The sequence below is a fragment of the Musa acuminata genome, chromosome BXJ3-5 (assembly GCF_036884655.1).
Source record: "Musa acuminata AAA Group cultivar baxijiao chromosome BXJ3-5, Cavendish_Baxijiao_AAA, whole genome shotgun sequence".
Lineage (NCBI taxonomy): Eukaryota > Viridiplantae > Streptophyta > Magnoliopsida > Zingiberales > Musaceae > Musa > Musa acuminata.
The window spans coordinates 25375947-25399311 of record NC_088353.1 but is presented as its reverse complement, the minus strand read 5'-3'; the positions used below and the strand labels follow the sequence as shown (position 1 = coordinate 25399311).

Genomic DNA, 23365 nt, shown 5'->3' with positions numbered 1-23365 from the left:
TTGAAGAGTCTTGATACTCTTTCCAGTCTGATTCTCCACTTCATTCTTATACTTCCTAAATTTCTCGAAGGCCTCAGACTTGCACTTCATCAAGTACACATGTTCATACCTTAAGAAATCATCAGTAAAAGTAATGAAGTAGGAGCAACCACTTATGGCATGAGTTGACATAGGACCATATACATCACTATGTATGACTTCCAACAACTAGTGACTCTCTCTCCAATTCCACTAAATGGAAAGTTGGTCAATTTTTCACAAAGGCAAGACTCGCAAGTTGCATATAACTCGCAGTCGAATAGATCTAGAAATCCATCATTTAGTAACTTTTGAATCCTTCCCTCATGGATGTGACCTAGCCTATAATGATACAGGTATATACTATTCACCTTATCTTATTTCCTCTTGGACACACTTACATTCATGATATGTGGATCAGTGTCTAGCATAAACAAATCATTATGCAATGTTCCTTTCGTGATGATCTCATCATCTAATAATATTAAACAATCATTGTTCTCAAAAACTAATTATATCCACTAACTATCAAACATGAAATGAAAATAATATTTTTTATTATAGAAGTAACAAAATAGCATGCATCCAATACAATAATAGCTCTATCAGGTAGATGTAGGGTGACCTCGCCAACAGCTACTGTAGTAACTTTTGCTCCATTGCTCATCTTGAGGTTTATCTCGCCTCTCACAAATCTCCTAGGTTTTGCTAGTGTTAAATCTCATATTTTGATGATGAAACCAATTGATAGTATTTATGATCTGATCTACATTTTGAGTGACATTGGAAGCTTCGATTAGGGAGAGACAATTAAAGCAGAAAGAATCAGGTTGGGCCGAAGTGGAACATGTCAGAAAATTAGACGTCGAGCTGGAGGATCGATCGACGTATCGGCAGAAGGCTTCGGGCAATGGGTTTGGGCATCAGGCCTAGAAGAGCAAAATTTATGCTAAGGAAATTAGAGTTGCAGAGGTCAACTAGCAGATTGAACAATAGGCTGCAAGAGAGAAAGATGCGCTAAAGAATCGGATGAAGCGTCGATGAACCAATGACATGCTGGACAATATTTGATTAGCTTTATAATAATTATCTAGATTAAAGCAAGTTTTAGGTGCAATTGGATTGGAATTTGGCCAACTCAATTAGGGGCCAATTAGGCCTAAGTTTGGGCTATGTTGGGCCAAGTGAAAGGCCCAAACAGTGACCCAACATATGGAACCATCGGTGGCACAGTCTCGAGACTATGTCAGGCAATAGTACCGCCCAGATTCAGTCTCCGAGATTGTCAGGCGGTGATACCACCGGTCGAGGCGATGGTACCACCCAGACATAGTCTCCTAAGTGATAGTACCGCTAGATTGGACGATGGTACCGCCTAGTGTCAGTGCTGCAGGAGATGGTACCGCCCAACACAAGCGATGGTACCGCCAGGACTTGGGAAACCCAAGATAAGACTAGTTTTGGCTCCAAGTTTTAGTCCATTTAGAGCCTATAAATACCCCTATTATCCCTAGTTAACATACACAAGCATAAAGAGCTTAAATATGGGAAAACACTATAGCAATCACTTAAGAGATCCCCTCCTATAGTTCTAAGTTTAGAATTCTGTTTAGGGAGGAGTGAGTGGTTGTAAAAGGTTGTCTCCTAAACCTATGAAAAGGAGAAGAGGGGTATAAAAGGGTAGTTGATCTTCACATATTGAAAGAAGATCAGTAGTGGAAGTCGGTGACCTCGAGTGAAGAGGAATCGAGAGTGGATGTAGGTCACGACGATTGAACCACTATAAAAATCTAGTTGGCATTTCCTTCATGTTTTTTTCTTATATTGCAAACTAAATTCTTACTTTCACTATGTTTCTATATGCTTTCAAGTTAAGCATATTTCCTATATGTTTTTATCATACAAAGATTTTTTATCTAACGTAATTTTATTGCTGCACTAATTCACACCAAACCCCTACCCCCCACATCCCCCCTCTCTTAGTGTCAACTCGATCCTAACAGCTAGAACTTGCAATGAATGAAAAATATGATAAGCACTATCAGTATCTAATACACATATGTTATCATAAAAGTCTGACAAATGGAGACTAATCATGAATGTACCCAAAGCTTCTCCAAGCTTCTGTTTTTCCCTCTCTGCAAGGTACTCTTTGTAGTTCCTCTTCTAGTGCCCATCTTTGTCGCAGTGGAAGCACTGGCCTTTGTCCTTTATCGGGTCTTTCTTAACAACCTTTGCTTTACCCAGTCTACCCTTGCCCTTGCTCTTCTTAAGAGACTTTTCTGCTTTCCTTTTCCTATTGGTCTCACTAGTATAGAGAACTAGCTTCTCTTTCTTGATAATGCTATCTACCTCCCTCAACATATTGAGGAGCTCAGAGAGAGTTACCTCAAGCTTGTTCATATTAAAATTCATTATGAACTGTGAAAAAGAATTTGGTATGGACTGAAGCATAAGATCCACACACAAGTTATCCTCTAGGACCATTCCTAGACCTATGAGTTTCTCTATCTACTTAATCATCTTTAGGACATGGTTCTGAACTGGTATCCTCTCAGTCATCCTAGCATGGAAGAGGCTCTTGGATATCTCATATCGCTGAGTCCTTCCCTATTCCTCAAACAGTTTGCGGATATATAGGAGAATGCATCTAGCATCCATCTTTTCATGTTGTCTCTGTAACTCATGAGTCATGGAGCCCAACATATAACACTGAGCAAGAGTATAGTCATCTATGTACTTTATGTAGCGAGCGATCTCATCCTCGCTTGCCCCTTCCTCGAGCGTAGGCATCACTATATCAAGGACATACATGATTTTCTCCACTATGAGAATGATTCTTAAGTTGCAAAGTCAATCCGTATAATTTGGACTAGTAAGGCGATTGACATCAAGTATGCCACGTAAGGGATTTGAAAACAATATTTTCTAAAAATAAATATATAGCATAAATAAATAATATATAAATTTTGTATAAAAATAAATAATCAAGATATAGACTTATATCTTAATCTACTCCCACTATTTTACTAGTGTGTCATGTGACACCCTCAGCACATGAAATGGAAGTCTTCAACAGACTTCTAGTGGGGATCGGGATCCAATCAACGTCTTAATGTAACCTCGAGGGACTCGACTAATCACACTAAGCCCAAAAAGTAGGCAACTCTTGTCGATCACTACTCCTTATGATTCCTATCCTATTCGGCCTTCGAACCACCATGGTCTTGAGGGACTCAACCAACTATGATGTTTGGTTAAGTCAACACAATCGTCACAAGATGAGTCTAATTTAATAATATACCCTCGAGAGACTCGACCAAGCATACCATGTCCTCAAGGGCCTCCATACATATCTCTATATCAATACCATGTCGATAATACCATGTCCTCAAGGGCCTCCATGCATACCAAGCATATCTCTATATCGTAGATGAGATAGTGAATCGGGATATAGGTGAGCCTCAAGGGCCTCGACTAACTCAACCTACATTGAGAATCAATCCCTACATATAACGATGGAAGCCCACGTGGGTCAATCTAATTTCCTCATATTCACCGACTTAATATTATCGAGAGAGGGGATTTTGATTTAGTCTCTTAATATGACCTGTCATACATACATATTTAATATATATTTATACTACATGCAAATATATATACATATTTAGTAGGTGTACAAACAATCACACATCAGATGAGCAATCACACTCGATAATCATGGACACAACCTAATGTGATCATGCCTGAGCTAGTGGGCCTAATCACTCATATCAAGATCTATGTGTGTAGCGGTGTATCTCCATGCCCTATGATCGTCTATCTCTTCCTCATCTGTTCCGTCGGCATCTCCGTGCATTGCGATCGTCCGTCTCGACCTCATGGGTCCCGCTATCGCTTCCACGCTCCCACTGCATCTCCTCATATGATTACAACTTAATCATAGACACATAAGCTCAATAATAAACGAGAAGTAAAATAGAGGCTCGTAGGCCCCAATAATAATAATCATAAGTACACATACATCAAACGATCCATGACCATCCGTCCACATATCATACATCATATGTACATATCATCATCATATATGACTACTAGATAATAATAATAATAATAACCTTTTTAATTAATTAATTTTTTTTTAAAATTGGGGACATGTAGGAATTTTTTTGAATTCTAAGGGGTATTATGGTAATTTAGATAAAAGGATAGAATTTGAAACTTTTGAAATTTCGAGGGGAAAAACTATCTTTTGTCGGGGGTAAGGGGTGCCACCACTACAAGTGGGCACCCTGCGGGTGGTGTGCCCGCGGGCGGGTGCCCCTACGGGCACAGTCGCCCTCGTGGGCGATTCTGCTTGCAGGCCCCCGTAAGTGTCGTTGCCCCCGCGGGTGCCTCTACTTGCAAGCGTCGCCGGCCCTACGAGTGCCTATGCCAGCAGGCATCATCGACATCGTAGGCGCCTTTGCCCATAGGTAGCCAGTTGTAGGCTGCCAGCCACCTGTGGTAGTGTTCAGCCATGACCGAGAGTATCACTCAGCCATGCTTATTTCAGCCAAGCCAAGAGCATTAAACATGCCCTCGATAAGGCAGCAAGCAGCCTTCGACCAAACCCTTGGGTAGCAATAGTTGTTGTCCCCTTTTTCTCCTATTTTGCGTCAACAATTTTAATGTCAAAAACTCTTTTTAAAACACAACATACGCAGTTTAAAACCAATCTTTCGTATGAACAACCTGGCTCTGATACCACTGTAGAGAAATATAGGGGGCGACATCATATGCGCAGCGGAAGAACAAAAATAAAATCTCCAATTTCCCAAAGATATGTTCGTCGCCGTGCGAAGATTGGTGCGTAAAATCTGCAAAACAAAAAACTACGTATATGAAATGTTATGTTACCTAGGAAGATCATATATCCTTGAATCCTTATAGATCTCTAGGATAGGGTGAAGGAAGTCAAGCGTACTCCTCTATAATAGTAATCCACATAGTAGAGCTGCGATAATGCTCCTCAAATCTCCAAGCCTGCTATCTGAGAAGGAGAATGGAGAGGAGAATAGGAGATGGCAACCCAGAAAGGCTCTAGCCTATGAACCATTGGTTCTCTCCTATTTATAGAGATCCCCTATCAACTTAATGTTGAATCTCGGATTTTGATGATGAAACCAATTGATAGTATTTATGATTTGATATATGTTTTGAGTGACGTAGGAAGCTTCGATTAAGAAGAGACAATTAAAGTAAGAAGAATCGTGTTGGGCTAGAGAAAAATAAGTCAAAAGATTGGACGTCGCACCGGAGGATCGGTCGACATATCGATAGAAGGCTTCGGGCCATGGTTTCGGGCATCATGCTAAGAAGAGTGGATATTGTGCCAAGGATATCGGAGTTGCGAAGGTCAACTGGCTGATTGGGCAATAGGTCGCAAGAGAGGACGATGCGCCAAAGAATCGGACGAAGCGTTGATGGACCAATGACATGCCGGATAACATAATTCATACTTAGTAATAATTGTCTAGATCGTAGTGTGTTTTATGTGTGCAGGATTAATTACGATAGTAAGGCATAAAACAAAATGAATTCCCGGAGTCGAGAATGAGATTTCGCTGGGAGTTCGGAGTTCGTCGAAAGTCTAAACATTCTTCGGAAGTTCTACCAGAACCAACCGAGAAATCTAGGAGCTTGCTAAAGAAGCTCGTCAGAACTCACCAAGAAGATCATTGTGAAATCCAAGAGCTTATCGGGAGTCCACTAGAACATTGCCGAGAGATTGTTGGAAGATCGCCGAAAGCTCGCTGGAAGAAACCTTGACTCATCGGACTTATTTAGCTTAGTGTATGCCTTAGAATTCGTAGTTAGCACATAATTGGATTGGAATTGAGCCAACCCAATTAAGGGCCAATTGGGCCCATGTAAAGACTGTGTTGTGTTAAGTGAAAAGGCCTAAATAGTGACCCAAGAGATGGCACTGTCATGGCATAGTCTCCAAGACTGTGTCAAGTGGTGGTACCACCGATCTAGGTAGTGGTACCACCAGTCTAAGCGGTGGTACCGCCTAGTGCAGTGTCAGTGTCAGACCAACACTGGCAGTGGTACCACCCAACACAGGCGGTGGTATCGCCTATACCCAAAAAACCTGAGATGAGATGTTTTTAGGCTCCAAGTTTGAATCAACTTGAGGCCTATAAATACCTCTCTCATCCTTGGTTAACATAGACAAGCACAGAGAGTTTTAAAGTGAGAAAATGATATTGCAATCACTCGAGAAATCCTCTCCTCTATACCTAAGTTTAGAATTCTATTTAGAGATGAGTAAATGCTTGTAAAGGTTGTCTCCTAAACCTGTGAAAAGGAGAAGAGGGGTGGAAAAGGTAGTTAGTCTTCGCTTATTGAAGGAAGACTGATAATGGATGCCGGTGGCTTCGACGGAAGAAGAATCAACGGAGTGGATGTAGGTCATGACGACCGAACCACTATAAAAATATAAAAATATGGTTTGTGTTTCTTGTGTATACTTTACCTTGCTGCAAACCTCCTTACTCGCTTACTGCTTTTAATATGTTTACGAACATGCTTTTAAGTTAAGTATATTTCTGAGATCGATTTTTAATGTACGAAAAAAAGATTTTCTTAAACCGACATTTTTACCGCTGCACTAATTCACCCCCTCACCCCCCCCCCGTTCTTAATATCGATTCGTTCCTAACAGTTGATATCAGAGCCACGTTCGTTTCTCATTTGGTTTAACACCCAAGAGAAATGGCTCTTTTCGGCTTTCAAGAGGGTCACTCTCTCATTCGTCCTCCCTTGTTCAATGGGACAGACTATATATATTGGAAAACTTGAATGAGAGTTTTCTTACTTTCTTTGGATTTAAATTTATGGAGTATTATTGAAAATGGCTTTCAAAAATCTTTTAAACTAATGAACGAATGGAATGATTTGGAAAAGAAGATTTTTTCCTTAAATGCTAGAGCTATGAACACTCTATTTTGTGTCTTACACAAAAATGAATTCAATCGAATTTCTATGTACGAAACGGCTTTTGATATTTGATACACTCTTTAAATCACACACAAAGGCACTAGTAGAGTAAAAGATTTTAAGATAAATCTTTTAATGCATAATTTTGAAGTTTTCGAATGAAGTTAAGTGAAATCGTTATTGACATGTATACCCGTTTTACGGATGCCGTCAATGGTTTAAAAGCACTTGGTAAAAAATTTTCAGATTTTGAACTTGTAAACAAAATTTTACGTTCTCTTCATAAGAACTGGAATTTAAAAGTAACTATAAACCAAACTAATATGGCACAAAACGAACTTGAGGACAATCTTCCAAAGAATAGAAAGGATTTCAGACTTAGAACAATTAAAGACCGCATAAGCTCAAGTGATGGTGAACTTGAACTCCTCACTATGAAATTTGAAAAGTTAATAAAATAAAAATTAAAGAACAAAAAGAATGCAACTACTTGCTATGAACGCAAAAAGTGGGAAGCACTTTGGGACGAATCAAGTTCATCCGAAGATGAAGAACAAACCAAGGCGAGGTGGCAAACTACGCTTTAATGGTTTTCGACAATAAGGTAAATAACTCAAACGAAACCCCCTTAATTTATTTCGAAATTACATGATGCTTTTCATGAGTTATTTTTAATTTAGTTTAGAAAAATTATTTTTTAAAAATTATATGTTTAATAATATAATGAAAATATAAAATTTGGGATCATACTAGTAATCTTGAAAATAATAATGACAATTACATGTTTTATTAAAATACAACAAAATGTTAGATTTAAATAATCCTATGTATGTTTCTAAGAAGAAATAGTATGTATCTTGATGATTTCTGATTTTGATTTATGAAACCATGTTTTGATGTCATGCCCAAAGTAGTGATGCATAATGATCATGCTTAATAAATTTATATTTCAAAATTATACATGAGATTTTAAAAGTTATACATGATGATTTTTGTGATTTATTGATCTTGATGATTTTTATGATAAATCTTACACTTTCATTTTAAACAATGATATATGTTTTGATTTGGCATAAAAAAAAAACACTTAGGCATGCTTGTAAGAAATCAAATCACTTAAACTGAAATAACTAAAAAGAGAAAAATATTTTTCTTGAAAATTTTTTCTCTATCTTTTTTATTTTGATGAATCTATTTGATCATTTTTTATGAATCTCTTGAAAATGATTTTGATTTGACGATTTGAATTTGAATGAGTTTTATTCAAATCATGATCTTGAACTTTTGAAATTACTTGAGATTTTTTTTTAATAAAGATCTCTTCTTTGTACTCCTATGATTTTTTTTGGTATTTTATTTAAAGAAGAGATTTACTATATGAATCATGTCTTTTGGTATTCAAGTGGTCTTATCTTTTATGATATGATTTCTTTGTATTTATAGCTTGTATGCCTTAAATGATTGAAATATTTTACACCATTATGTTCTTCCCTTCTTCATTCTTATTTACATTGATAAAAAGGGAGAGAAATTTTTTATCATGGTAGGATGTAATTTGACAAAATTGGTACCATCATGATGCCAAATAGTTATGATTTGAAATGATGCATGCAATACTTATGATTTTATTATAATGATGTACATGATGTATTGCATATAATGTGAATCATGATTAAAATTACATTGACTTGAATTCAATTTAAATTCAAGGTTTATCTCAATTATGATATATTACAATAAGAATGATACTTTATTTTTATCATAATTTGAAAATTGATGAATTGCACTATTGCATTATTATTCCCCTCTTTTTGTCAATGCACATCACGAAAAGATGCAAAATTGCTAGCTTGCTTAACTCAAAAGAGAAGCAAGAAGTGTTATCTTGCAAATCTCAAGAGAAGCAATGTTTGCTAAGTTACATAGTTTACAAGAAGATGCAAAAATGATGATATCTTGTACATTTCAAAAACTTGCTAGTTTGAACATCGTATGCTAACTTACACATCTAGCAAAGTTTACAATCTTGCAAAACTCAAAATGTTTGCTAGCTTGCATGATGATTAAACTTGAGATTTATTATGCAATGATTTGAAAGTATGTCTAAAACACTTGATAATTGAACTTCTCCTTTTTGTTGATGACAAAGGGGGAGAAGTATGTTGATGTTATGTATGATTTTATCAGTCATGTTGTTTAAATTTTTGAATTCAAGAGGTTTATCAATATGACATATTGATAGGGGAGTTTGTTTAAACACTGAGAGTTAAGGTTAACTCCATCATCAATTGGTTGTCATCATCAAAAAGGGGGAGATTGTTGAATCTCAAATTTTGATGATAAAACCAATTGATAGTGTTTATGATTTGATATGAGTTTTGAGTGATGTAGGAAGCTTCGATCAAGAAAAGACAATTAAAGCAAGAAGAATCATGTTGGGCCAAATAAAAACATGTCAGAAGATTGGACGTCGCGCTTGAGGATCGGTTGACATATCGACAGAAGGCTTCGGGCCATGGTTTCGGGCATCAGACCAAGAAGAGCGGATATTGCTCCAAGGATATCGGAGTTACGGAGGTCAACTGGCCGATTGGACAATAGGCCGCAAGAGAGGACGATGCACCAAAGAATCGGATGAAGCGTCGATGGACCAATAACATGCCGGACAACATGATTCATGCTTAGTAATAATTGTCTAGATCAAAGTGTGTTTTATGTGTGCAAGATTAATTACGATAGTAAGGCATAAAACAAAATGAAGTCTTGGAGTCGAGAACAAGATTTCGTTGGGAGTTCGAGAGTTCGTCGAAAGTCCGGACGTTCGTCAGAAGTTCTGCCGGAACCAACTGAGAAGTCCAGGAGCTTGCCAAAGAAGCTCGTCGGAACTCGCCAAGAAGATCGTAATGAAATATAGGAGCTTACTGTCCGCTGGAATATTTCCGAGATTGTCAGAAGTTCACTGGAAGCTCGCCGAAAGAAACCTTGACTCATCGAACATATTTAACTTAGTATATGCTTTAAAATTCATAATTAGTACATAATTGGATTGGAATTAGGCCAACCCAAATAGGGGCCAGTTGGGCTCATGTAAGGATTGTGTTGGGTTAAGTGAAAATGTTCAAATAGTGACCCAAGAGGTGGCATCGTCGTGGCACAGTCTCCGAGAGGCTGTCGGGTTATGGTACTGCCTAGTATAGTGTTAGTGTCAGATTGACACAGACGGTGGTACCGCCCATACCTAGAAAACCCAGGATGAGATATTTTCAGGCTCCAAGTTTAAATCAACTTGAGGCCTATAAATACCCCTCTCATCCCTGGTTAATATGGACAAGCATATAGAGATTTAAAATGAGAAAACATAGTTACAATCACTTGAGAAATCACCTCCTCTATACCTAAGTTTAGAATTCTATTTAGAGAGGAGTGAGTGCTTGTAATGGTTGTCTCCTCAACCTGTGAAAATGAGAAGAATGGTGTAAAAGGTAGTTGGTATTTTCCTATTGAAGGAAGACCGATAGTGGATGCTGGTGGCCTCGACGGAAGAGGAATCGGCAGAATAGATGTAGGTTACGATGACCGAAACACTATAAAAATTGGTTTGCATTTCTTTTATGCAATTTACCTTGCTGCAAACCTCCTTAATTGCTTACTGCTTTCAATACGTTTACGAACACGCTTTCAAGTTGAGCATATTTACGGGATCGGTTTTCAACGTACGAAAAAGAAATTTTCTTAAACCGACGTTTTTACCACTGTACTAATTCATATATATATATATATATATATATATATATATATATATATATATATATATATATAACTTAGCTAAAAGCCTAATCTCTGTTAAAAAGCCCTAAGGTCTCTGTTTAAAAGCCTATAAGGTCTCTGTTTCTGTCTTTCTTCAGCGCGGTTTTAAGGTTCTCTTCAAGTCTTGTTCGGTGCTTGGTTTGATTTACCTTTGTTGTGGCGGTAAGAGAAGATGCGGGTAAATACAATATAAATCCCAAATGTGCTACATGCGCTAAAGGACTACCTTTATTCCTTAAAAAGGACAGTGAATTCTGCAGAAGAAACGGAATCATTAGCTATGTTATGTATGATGGAAGGGGGTAACCAACCGGCGTGCTCTTTCTCTAAACGCAGTTCGACACTTTACCATTTACCATTACTCTATCCTAGGCATATAAATATTTAATAAAAGGGTACCCGTGATGAGATAACATATATATATATATATATATATATATATATATATATATATACATACATATATTTATATATACATATATATATATATATATACATACATATATATATATATACATATATATATACATACATATATATATATGTATATATATATATACATATATATACATATATATACATATATATACATATATATACATATATATACATATATATACATATATATACATATATATACATATATATACATATATATACATATATATACATATATATACATATATATACATATATATACATATATATACATATATATACATATATATATATATATATATATATATATATTTTTTTTTTTTTTTTTTTTTTTTTTTTGCTTGTATTGTCATGTTAGTTATAATTAATGTGTGAGATGAGGACACTACACTCTTACTTGGCTTTCTCCTCCTCTATTTCCCACTCATCCTCCTCCCTCTTCTCCTCCTCATAGTTTATTTAGAAAAACTCTAATATTTTCTTATAATAACGAAAATATTAAAAAATTAATAATTAATTATTTTAAAATCATATAAAAATAAAAATAAAAATATTGATTTTAAAATAGATTAAATGATCTAGTTTACTTAGTTTAATTTTGAGTGTAACTAAGTCAACATAGGAAATAGGAAATGTAAGACTTTATGATTAGTTTTATGATAAATTTAAAATTATATATAAAAAATAATGTATTTTTTAATAAATTCTATGAATTAGTAAAACTTGAATATAATTATAACTCGAGTGCAATAGCTTTTTTGTTTAATTTAAGATAATTTTATATAAAAATTAATATATTTTTAATATGTTATGTGAATGAGTATAACTCGAATATAACTCAAGTATAAATTTTTGGGGGCAATTTCAGATAATTTTATAGAAAAATTAATATATTTTTTAGGATACTTAAGTTTTTTGTTTTATAATAAACTTAAGATAATTTTATATAGAAATTAGTATATTATTTAATATGTTCTATAAATGACTATAACTCAAGAAAAATATTTTTTCTGAATTATTTTGGATAATTTTAAAAAAAAATAATCTATTTTTAAAATTTTATGATGAATTTAGGATAATTTTATATAGAAACTAAGATATATTTTAGTATATTTTGTGAATGAGTATAACTCGAATATAATATTTTTAAAATAAAGTAGGAGGAGAAGGAAAGAAGGGAGGGAGGGAGTGACGATGGAGGAGTCGAAGAAGGAGGAGACGATGCGGAGGTGGAGGTAGTGAGGATAATTTGAAAAAAATCATAGGACAATCTAATTTTTAATTAAATTTAATTGGATTGGGAAGATTTAGTTGAACTGATTTTTTTTTGTTCATCTAAAAAAAAAATCGAGTCAAGCCGTGTCAAAAAATAATCATCATCTTTTTATGATTTTATTAAATATATTTTGATCAAAATTTAAAAAAAAAATCCTATAATAAAAGTCAAATATGAGGAGTCATATAATGAAAGTCTAATAGTAAAAAAAAAAAAATCGTTAAATTATCCAAAATAATATACTTTAACTGTCTAAAATATACATTTGGTCATCGTCATTGCTGAAATCCTATTTAATGTTGTTATTTAGGCATAACATAATTTATTCTTGCATCAATTTTCCACCCTTGTGTCATTGCAGTGGATTAATATTTTACGAAAATATCAAGAGATGCCAGAAAAGAAGACAGAGATAGCCCTTCAGTATCGTTGAAGGTTTCTTAATCATATAATTCAATGTCGTTCATGCAGCATTATTAGGAGCAGAGCAGCGGCACAGTGCTTATCTTAGTTACTCTGCTTTCGACAGGCCATTGTTACTGGAATTGGAGGGTCCGAGAACGCACCCTTCACAATCTGATCGTACACCCACCTGTTCGCAGCCTCCGTGTAGTGATACCCGTCCCAGCAAATCCTCTTGGAGGGATCCTCGCACGACTTGGAGATCGGCACCTTGGTGTGGTTCACCATCGCCGTGGCTCCGCACCCCCAGTGGATGTCGTAGTTGTACTTGCCGCCATGCCCGCAGCACGCCACGAGCGGATGCTCGAAGCCTGCAAGTCGCGTCACGGACCATCAGCTGGAGCAAGCATTTCGTCGAACATTCGTCGTGCTAAATCTTACCGTGCGTCCTTGCTTGGCTTATCAGCGTATACTTCACGGTGTAGACGTCGACGTAGGTGAACACGGCACGAGGGAAGCGCTTCCTTAGCTGCATCACGGTTTCCTTGAGCTTTAAATTGAACAGGCGAGCCACTTCGTTGAACGGAGCTCCGCAGCCGACATGGTCGACCTCAGGTGCCCGTAGAGGGTACCGGTCAAGAACATAAGGCAGGCAACCGAAAGGACCTGTGTTGTGGATCCAAAAGAATCTCCCACCCAGCCCGTAGACAGCCTGCAAGAACACAATCCAAGATCTCAAGCTCGTTCGTCGGTCATGGTGTTGTGCAAGCAACCTACGTTACCTTTATAACATCAGTGAATTTGGTGAGGATGTCAGGGATGGTTGCTTTAACTTCTTCGGTGGTCATGTTACTGACATAGCCCGCAGTGAGGTCATTCTGGCCGACGTCCAAGGTGTACAAAGCCCGAGAGAAGTATTCCAGCGGAGGTAACAGATCTTTGAAGACGGCTCCTGCATCAAACCAAGTTAAAGATTGCATCCATCAGTCTTAATAGCAGACAAGTAGTAACATAGTACTAGCCTTTCTTGGAAGCTCGTTGGGATCTGGACTTGAACTGTGTAAACTGCCATGACTGGACATCCAAGGAGAAAGGGCTGTAACCAGTTTGGAACAAGGTTGTGTTTTGTCTTCGGATGGTGGATCCTGCTGTAGCAAAATTGGCTCCGTGGGAGAAGTTTGTCCCCACCGAGTCAAGATATGCATTGAGGAAAGGAAGTCCGAGGTCCTGAGCTGAAGATGGAAACAACAATCAAATGAAAGATTATCTCTGAACGCGCACACACACACAGTAGATTTGTCATATTTGTGACTTGAAAAGTTAAAACAAACATGCAGCAGCACTGTTTTCGTTGATAATGTTGTTGACCATCGTATATGGAATGTGGCAGACTGGATTGGGGGCAAATCTAAATGATTTATTCTTTTAATAAATTGGCAGATGCTGAACATTAGTGTTCGACTTGCTGTGAAAAGGGCTGTCAGTATGGGTTTTAGGGTGAATCGTTAACCGATGGAACGAACAAATGATCACATCAACCGCACAGGTTCCTGTTAACCCAACCAACCCTAAGTTGCGGCAATCTTTGGGAAGATGAACCAACTGCTGCATGGGACCAAAAGCTTGTTAGGTGCAGACCAATGCACATGAGCCTTCTGTGCCGAAAAGAAGGCACAATAATTGGCGGTCCCTGCGACAGGCTATCACCCACAACCCCGCGTGACTCATGTGCCCTCTTAACTCACCACTCGACAACCCACCATGGTTCTTCCCATAACTCCACATGCGTCGATCTTGCCCTGATAATATTTCGGGCTGTTCTCATCGTTTTGTTGCAGTAATTACTCAGCTTGTGATGTTGCGCAAGTGTGCAAGGAGAAAAATGATGTGTACTGATGAGTTGCAGAGGGCTATACACTCACCGATGAAGTCGATGATGAGCCGGCCGTCGCAGTACCTCCCAACCGGAGCGCCGAAGAAGGTCTCCCCGTTGGGCGGTGGAACGGCGCCGAAGGCGGCCGACAGCCCTCCGGTGTCCGAGTTGGAGTCGCCGAAGTTGAAGATGGCCGGGAAGGCGCAGGGCGAGGATGAAGCTGAAGTCGGCAGTGGCAGATGGGAGCCGAGTACCACTAAAGCGGCGAGAAGAGAAATGTGGTGAGAGCCCATTGGTGTCGAGGAGAGAGAGAAGAAGCAATGGAAAAGAGTGTGATATATATGAACCCAAGGAGGTGTGCACACTGCAAAGGAAGGGCAAAAAATACTTGGACAAAAAAGTTCTTTTTCTTTGCTTTACCGGGAAGCATATCTCCTTTGTTTTATTTTTTTAACATTTTTTTAATACCTGAAATACTCCCAATCATGTATCTCTATTTTTGTTTTTTTGTTTTTTTGTTTTTTTTATAGATCGATCCACCTATGCAATTATAATTTTTTATATAGTATTGTAATATTTTTTTATAATAATAAAAAAAAATATTATGATGAATAATGTAATAGACAAATATTATTTCTCGGAAAACACAATGCTATAGTATTTTTTTAATATTACTAAAAATATTATAATATAGTGTAAAAGCACCGTAACATAGTATCTTTATACAATGTTTTAGTATTTTATGATATTCCTAAAATTACTCTAATATAGTGTAAAAACATAGGAGAAAAAAATTGTAAGTATTAGATTAAAAAAAGGATGTTATTAAAAAATTAAAAAAATGAAAATCTCCTTCTGGGAAAGAAAATAATTTCATCGATTCTGATCCAATCGGAGGCCTCGTGGTATGAAGAAAGGGGATCGTACACCTATGGGATTAAATATTGAATCATCGTCTCACGCGGAGGGGGTTAGATTTGTTGTGTGGTTGCGTCGATCCAACTCTTGGATTGTCTAGTTGCTTGCAGAGGATCTTGTACGATTTGATTCGGTCGAGGATGCGTCAGCTGTCGCTTCGGATTTGATGTCTTATCACAAAATTGATCACGTGACGAGATTTAGATCATAGATTACAACACAGATGGGATGGATAATGGTGATGATTGCATTTGATCATATTCATTGCCTAATTAATTGTCTTGTCGCTCCTTTTTTATTTATGTCTGATTCTTTTAGATCTCATATTAATCTCACAAGGTGAAAAAAATCACAGACAATATCATGTCATTCATTTCCAATTGGCGACACACATATGCTTCATCAGGATTTCTTAGAAAAGTCTTCACGATGAAGCGACGTAGTTATTTTCTAATGGGCAATGAATATATTCTCAAGCCATAATTAGATTTAGATTTTTGGTGATTCCCGACATCGAATTGAAGCATAAACTTATTGCTAACATACAAGGACTTCAGCTTCACGCATCAATTTCTATTAACTTGTTGATACCGGATAAGGACTTTATTATAAATAAATAAAATTAAGTTGGATATGATTATTATTTTATTTTCAGGAAACTCGATCGATGATTAGAGTTTAATAAGTGAGATATGTCTTGTTAATATGAATAGATTAAGAGATATAAGATATAAACATTTATTTTTTTATCTTCGTAATGAGGTAGAATAATGAAATATGAGGTTAAAAAAAAATTTAGCTAAAGTGAAATTGTATATCTTACAGACGTGACAAGAAAATAAGGTGCCTAACTAGTTACTACTTACCCATCCGAGTCTATTATTTTGAGCTTCTAATATTTTTCTAATAGTATGCAAAAATAATTTTAAAAAAAAGGTCCAAAATTTTCCTTATATATAAATTATTATTATTATTATTATTATTATTATTACTATTATTATTATTATTATTATTATTATTATTATATATATATATATATATATATGTATATTCTAGAAAGACAGATTCGTGCATACCGTAGGTTTCATCAAGTCTGCATGCATCATCATCATTCTCATTCTCATGAGCATCAATCAAAACAAACAGTGTTGTGCCACCTGTTTACTGATTTAAACTATTCTAAGAAAATGAGAGCAACACAAACACACAAGATTGAAGAACGACGGTGACATGCATAAGGCATTTCTAGATATTAGAATATTTTACACCAATGGTGTGGTCACACATGCATCCAAATCATTTTAATTCTATTGAGATTAGCCCCGTACTCATCACGTTAAAACTAACTGAATCTTAATCATGAATATTTCCTAATAAAATTGGTCAGTTTGCTACGTACGAGAACTCAGATCTTGCTTTTATTATATCGGAGTAATCAATGTCTTACCTCGGATCGAGCCACCTCGGTTAAAGTCAGTGAGGTCGGATCAAACTTAGCATCATCTCATGATCACCACCAATTTCAAACTCATCAAATGATCATCATATATTTACTACATGAAACATGGGACAAGCTGGATGGTTGGTTGAGACATGCATGATATCTGTGTTCTTTCATGTTTTTTGTTTGTTTTGATGTTGGATTGGTTCCGTTAAACTGTTGGCCGGCTAAGCTAATGAGCTTCCACGACGATTCCTTTCACTCACTCATGTCTTCTCATAATAAGCCTCGTACGGCGGACATCATGATCATACGAACGTACATGCTCAAGATTGCATCGACTGCGTTCGATTTTTATTTTTCTGGGGACTTGTTTAAACGGGATTCGGGATTTGTCACAGCGAAGCGATTCATGCGTCGATTAAGATTCGACCTCCTTACTATTATGTTACAACACCAACGTGATCAGCAGCCTCTTTGGACTCTAGACGGCCATTTACAATGTACAGGTGCAAGTTCTGGTACGCCATGGCCTTCGAGGTCAGTGCTGCTCACCAACTCGCTCGCCTCCCTGAACGTACTCTCGGCGCACCTCGTCACGATCATGCTCGGCGTCGCCGAGGGGCAGCACCGGAGCGACACCTCCACATCGCGGGCTGTCTCCTCCTCGAAGCTCGCCGTCGGTTTCCTTCTGAACACCTTCTGCAGGTTGGGAAACCGAGCCCCGCTGCCCCTGCTGCCCTTCGACTCGGTCCTGGACGCAGCAGTAGCTCTGTAGTAGTTTCCGGCGACGTGGCCGTCTTCCTCGAATCCGACACGGCTGTGGATCTTGAGAAGCATTTGGTTGAGCTCTCCTGAGTGCTGTCAATGGTGGCTTGGTTGGTGTCTTTGTGATCTGCTTAGCTTCCTGTTTATATAGGATGACACAAGGCATTCATTCCCAAAAGATAAGAGTGCATCGATCCTGTGCTCCCTTTTGTCAGCGTCAGGCATCTTCATGGCCCAAGACTGGATCATTCTCGCAGAGAAAGTCTGTGGTGTACTGGAGGCGATCAAAGTGTTGTACTCCAGTACTGCTAAATGTCCATGGAATCATGGTTTCTTACTCGCAAAACCTACCAAGATATTTCCAAGTGTCGTGTTTAATGACCTGACAATAATGGAGTAGTACTCACTCTCTCCGCTGAGACGATCACAACAACAAGTTGGTGTAGGATATGTTCGAACATATCAGATAATTGGAAGACTCTCGCGATATACTTGTCTGCCTTCTGAGTCTGATCTTGCTATTGTATAAAGCAGCTTGGTGCGGTTGTCCACTTCCTACAACAACACTTATGCCTATCCCATTATGAAGACGATCGGGATACCAATGGCACAAAGTTAAAAGTAGGGTTCAAAGGTTCCCAAGAATTCTAACCTGCAGTCTTAGATTTCAACGTGTGTGGATTGAAGAGGGAGAGGAGAAAAAGTCATTTATACGTGTGCTTGCACAATTGAATTTTTGGAGCCCAAATAAATAATTAAGAGAGATAAGGTTGGGTGAAGTGTGAGTGCAGTGTAGCGTGCAAGAGAGTACACAGTGAACGTGTGCGACAGCGTACAGAGAAAAGAGGAGAGAGAAATAAAGAGAGAAAGTTAGATTTTCGATATTTCTGTTTGACGATCGGTGGTCAAATATTATCAGTTTTGGCTCAAATTTTATGTGGAGAATCCTTACAGCAAACTCTACAATCATAACGGTATTGATCTACAGTTTACCCTCTTTAAGGTACTTTTCTATGGTAATCACTCTGTGAGATCTAGAATTTTCTTTTGAGGAGATCCATCGTGATAATATGCTAGAGCCAATATCTATATTCTGGATGTTATACTAATCCTCTAGTTATTCTAGAGAAGACATACTGTAAACATATTATCATTATTATTGATAGTGGAAGTTTGAGGTGGACTATGGTCCCGTGATTTTTCCCACATTGGATTTTCCACGTTAAAAGATTTGGTCTCACTATGTGATTGATTATTTGCTCTATTGTTTATATTGTGCTGGTTGATATTTACATTTGGATATCAAGTTGATATTTTGATGAGGAACCCATTTTGATACACAAAGAGGGAAAAGAATATTCCGCTTTAACAGGTTTTCCCCAACAAGTGGTATCAGAGAATCCGGTTGTTTGGTGCTAGTTTTCTTGTGTGATTGAAATGAAGTAATCAAATGGTATGATTAAATTGAACTCATCAAATTATTCCACTTGGAGGCGTCTGATGGAAGATTTGCTCTATTGCAAAGATTTGTATAAGCCTATCAAGGTTAAAGATAAATATTCTACTATGGACGATGAAGAATGGGAAGTTCAACATAGAAAAGCTATTGCCTATATTAGAAGATGGATGGATATAAACTTGCATAAGCATATTTCAGATGAAACCAGAGCTGATGTTGTTTAGCAAAGGTTAGAAAACCTCTTTGCGAAGAAGACAGTAGGAAATAGAATTTCTCTCCTCAGAAAGCTTGTAAATTTGAAGTATAAAGATGGTGGTAACATTATTGAGCACATAAGCCTATTTCAGAGTCTTGCAAACAAGTTGGTTGCTATGAAAATGAATATAGATGATGAGATGCAAGGATTATTACTTCTCAGCTCTTTACTAGAAAGTTGGGAAACATATGTGGTGACTATTTGTAACTCCACGCCAAAGGGGACTCTAAATATATATATGGTTAAAGACAGTTTGCTAAATGAAGATGTTAGAAGGAAAGAATAGGGTGAATCTTCTTCTGGTGCATTTGTTACTGAAAAACAAGAAAGACGTGGAAGAAGTCATAGTAGAAATCCACATGGTTATAGAGGAAGATCTAAGTCTAGAAGAGATATCAAATGTTTTCACTGTAACAGGCCAGGTCACATGAAGAAAGAGTGTAGGTTTTGGAAGCGAGAACAGAATGAAATAAAGAAAAATGAAAAAGAGATCAATACAGTTGCTGTTGAAGGTAATATCACTATTGTTTGTGATGAAGGTTGTGTCAATCTTGTAGCTTAGGACAGTAATTGGGTAATTGACTCTGGTGCTTCATTTCATGTTACTTCTCATGGTGGTTTCTTTAGATCATTGGTGATTTTGGTAATGTCAGAATGAGAAACAATGGTACATCTAAGATTATGGGTATTGGAGATATTTGCTTGGAGACCAGTATTGTGAGCAAATTGATACTCAAAGATATAAGACATGTTCCAGATATTCATCTTAACTTGATATCTACAAGTAGACTTGATGATGAGGGCTTTGCACATTATTTTGGTGAAAGTAAATGGAAACTCACTAAAGGTTCTCTAATTGTGGCAAAAGGAAAGAAGATTAACTCTTTTTTATGTCATGGAAGCTAAGCTACACAAAGGAGAGATTAATGCAATTCAAAAAGGTGAAAGTATAGATCTTTGGCATAAGAGGCTTGGACATATCAGCGAGAAGGGACTTCAAACTCTTGCTAGAAAGTAGTTCTTACCAGAGTTGCAAGGTACATCTCTTAAATCTTGTGATTATTGCTTAGCTAGAAAAACACATAGAGTTGCATTTCAGACATATCCATCATCTAGAAGATCAGATGTTATTGATTTAGTTCATACTGATGTTTATACTATGCAAACTATAACTCTTGGAGGTGCTCTTTATTTTGTTACTTTTATTGATGACTATTCTAGAAAAGTGTGGATTTTTACTTTGAAATCTAAAGACCAGGTACTCAATGTTTTCAAGGATTTCATGTCAGTGTTGAAAGAGAAACTGGTAGAAAACTAAAGTGTATTCGATCAGATAATAGTGGCGAGTACAGGGGTCCTTTTGAGAATTATTGCAAGTTCCATGATATCAGGCTTGAGAAAACAGTTCTTAAAACTCCTCAACAGAATGGTGTGGCAGAAAGGATGAACAAAACCATTGAAGAAAGGATTAGGTGTATGCTTTCCCATGCCAAGTTACCAAAGTCATTTTGAGGGGAGGCTATGAGAACTACAGTTGATTTGATAAATCTTTCTCCATCAGTTCCTCTGAAAGGTGATGTTCCAGAGAGAGTATGGAGAGGAAAAGATATATCTTATAATCACTTAAAAGTCTTTGGGTGTAAAGCATTTGTTCATATTCCCAAAGATAAGAGGTTCAAGCTTGATAGTAAAGCAAAAGCATGTATCTTCTTGGGATATGGTCATAAAGAGTTTGGGTACAGATTATGGGATCCAGTGAACAAGAAGATTATTAGAAGCAGAGATGTTATGTTTCTTGAAGACCAATTGTTTGATGATGGTGATAATATTGAGAAACCAGAAACCTCTGTTTATATTCCTTGGAGTTTGGGTCTAGTTCCTTCACTTGTAGTTCATGATGATCATGGGGGAGATGAACAAGAAGATTGTGGTGAGAATACCAGTGATGATACACCTACAGTTGATGATGTTGAACCAACTGAACAAGCACCTCCACCACCAATTGAGATTCCATTGAGAAGATCCACTAGAGAGCGACAACCATCTATCAGATATCCTCCACATGAGTATGTTATGCTTACTGATGAGGGAGAGCCAGAAACTTACCAAGAAGCTATTCTACATGAGAATAAGAGTGAGTGGGTTAAAGCCATACAAGAAGAGATGAGATCCTTGCTTGAGAACCACACTTATGACTTGGTAAAATTGCCTAAAGAGAAGAAAGCTCTCAAGAATAAGTGGGTTTATAAATTGAAAATTGAAAATAATAGCTCACAACAAAGATACAAGGCACGACTAGTTGTGAAAGGATTCAGTCAGAAGAAAGGTATTGACTTTGAAGAAATATTTTCTCCAGTTGTGAAAATATCCTCTATCCGAGTTGTTCTTAGTTAAGTTGCCCGCTTGAATTTAGAAGTTGAGCAACTTGATGTAAAAATAGCATTTCTTCATGGTGACTTAGAAGAAGAAATTTACATGGAGCAACAAGAAGGTTTCAAAGTCAAGGGAAAAGAAAATATAGTGTGTAAGCTTAGGAAAAGTTTATATGGACTCAAACAATCACCTAGACAGTGGTATAAGAAGTTTGATTCCTTTATGATGAGCCAAGGGTATGATAGAACCACATCTGATCATTGTGTGTTTATGAAGAAATTTTCAGATGATGATTTTATTATTTTACTGCTATATGTTGATGATATGCTGATTGTTGGCCATGATGTTGAAAAAATTGGAAAGCTTAAAAGAGAGCTAAGTAAGTCTTTTGCCATGAAAGACTTGGGATCGGTGAAACAAATACTTGACATTAAGATTCTTCGTGATAGGAAGAAAAGGAAGATTTGGTTATCTCAGGAGACTTACGTTGAAAAGGTTCTTGAAAGATTCAACATGAGTAAAGGCAAAGCAATTTGTTCCCCACTTGCAGGTCATTTCAAGCTTAGTTCGAAACAATATCCTACAAGTGAGAAAGAAAAGGAAGAAATGTCTAGAGTGCCTTACTCATCTGCAGTAGGTAGTTTGATGTATGCGATGGTTTGTACTAGGCCAAGTATAGCTCATGCAGTTGGAGTTATCAGCCGATTTCTCTCAAATCCTGGAAAGGAACATTGGGCAGTAGTGAAATGGATATTAAGATATCTAAGAGGTCCTTCCAGGTTATGTTTATGTTTTGGTAATGATGAACCTATGTTAGAAGGTTACACAAATGCAGACATGGCAGGTGATACTGATTTCAGGAAGTCCACTTCGGGATTCTTGATGACATTTACAGGAGGAGCAGTCTCTTGGCAGTCTAAGTTACAGAAGTGTGTTGCTCTATCAACCACAGAAGCAGAATATATAGCAATTACTGAAGCCTGCAAGGAAGCTTTATGGATGAAAAAGTTTCTACAGGAATTGGGCTTGAAACAGGAAGGATATACTGTTTACTATCACAGTCAGAGTGTCATTCACCTCTCCAAGAATTCAACATACCATTCTAGATCCAAACATATTGATGTGAGATATCACTAGATTCGTGATATGCTTGAGATGAAAGAATTACAGTTGGAAAAAGTACAAACTAATGAGAATGAATCAGATATGTTGATAAAGTCTTTGCCTAAGGAGAAGCTTGAAGCATGTAGGTGAAGAGCGGGCTTGGTATAGCCCACTATATGAGCTGGAGGGGGAGAATTGTTGGGTCCAGCCCATATGTGGGCTTGGACAATTGGACTTTTGGATCCCAA

At 37.1% G+C, this 23365-nt stretch overlaps 1 protein-coding gene across 1 annotated transcript; it reads right to left on the bottom strand.

The window, feature by feature from the left end:
• Positions 1 to 12947: 12947 nt before the first annotated feature.
• Positions 12948 to 15121, bottom strand: LOC135638290 (GDSL esterase/lipase At3g26430-like). Its single transcript, XM_065151356.1, has 5 exons — positions 14848 to 15121; positions 13948 to 14157; positions 13708 to 13877; positions 13367 to 13637; positions 12948 to 13296 (listed from the first exon to the last, which is right to left on the bottom strand). The coding sequence occupies exons 1-5, from the start codon at positions 15089 to 15091 to the stop codon at positions 13031 to 13033; spliced, it is 1161 nt and encodes a 386-aa protein (XP_065007428.1). The 5' UTR covers positions 15092 to 15121; the 3' UTR covers positions 12948 to 13030.
• Positions 15122 to 23365: the final 8244 nt, after the last annotated feature.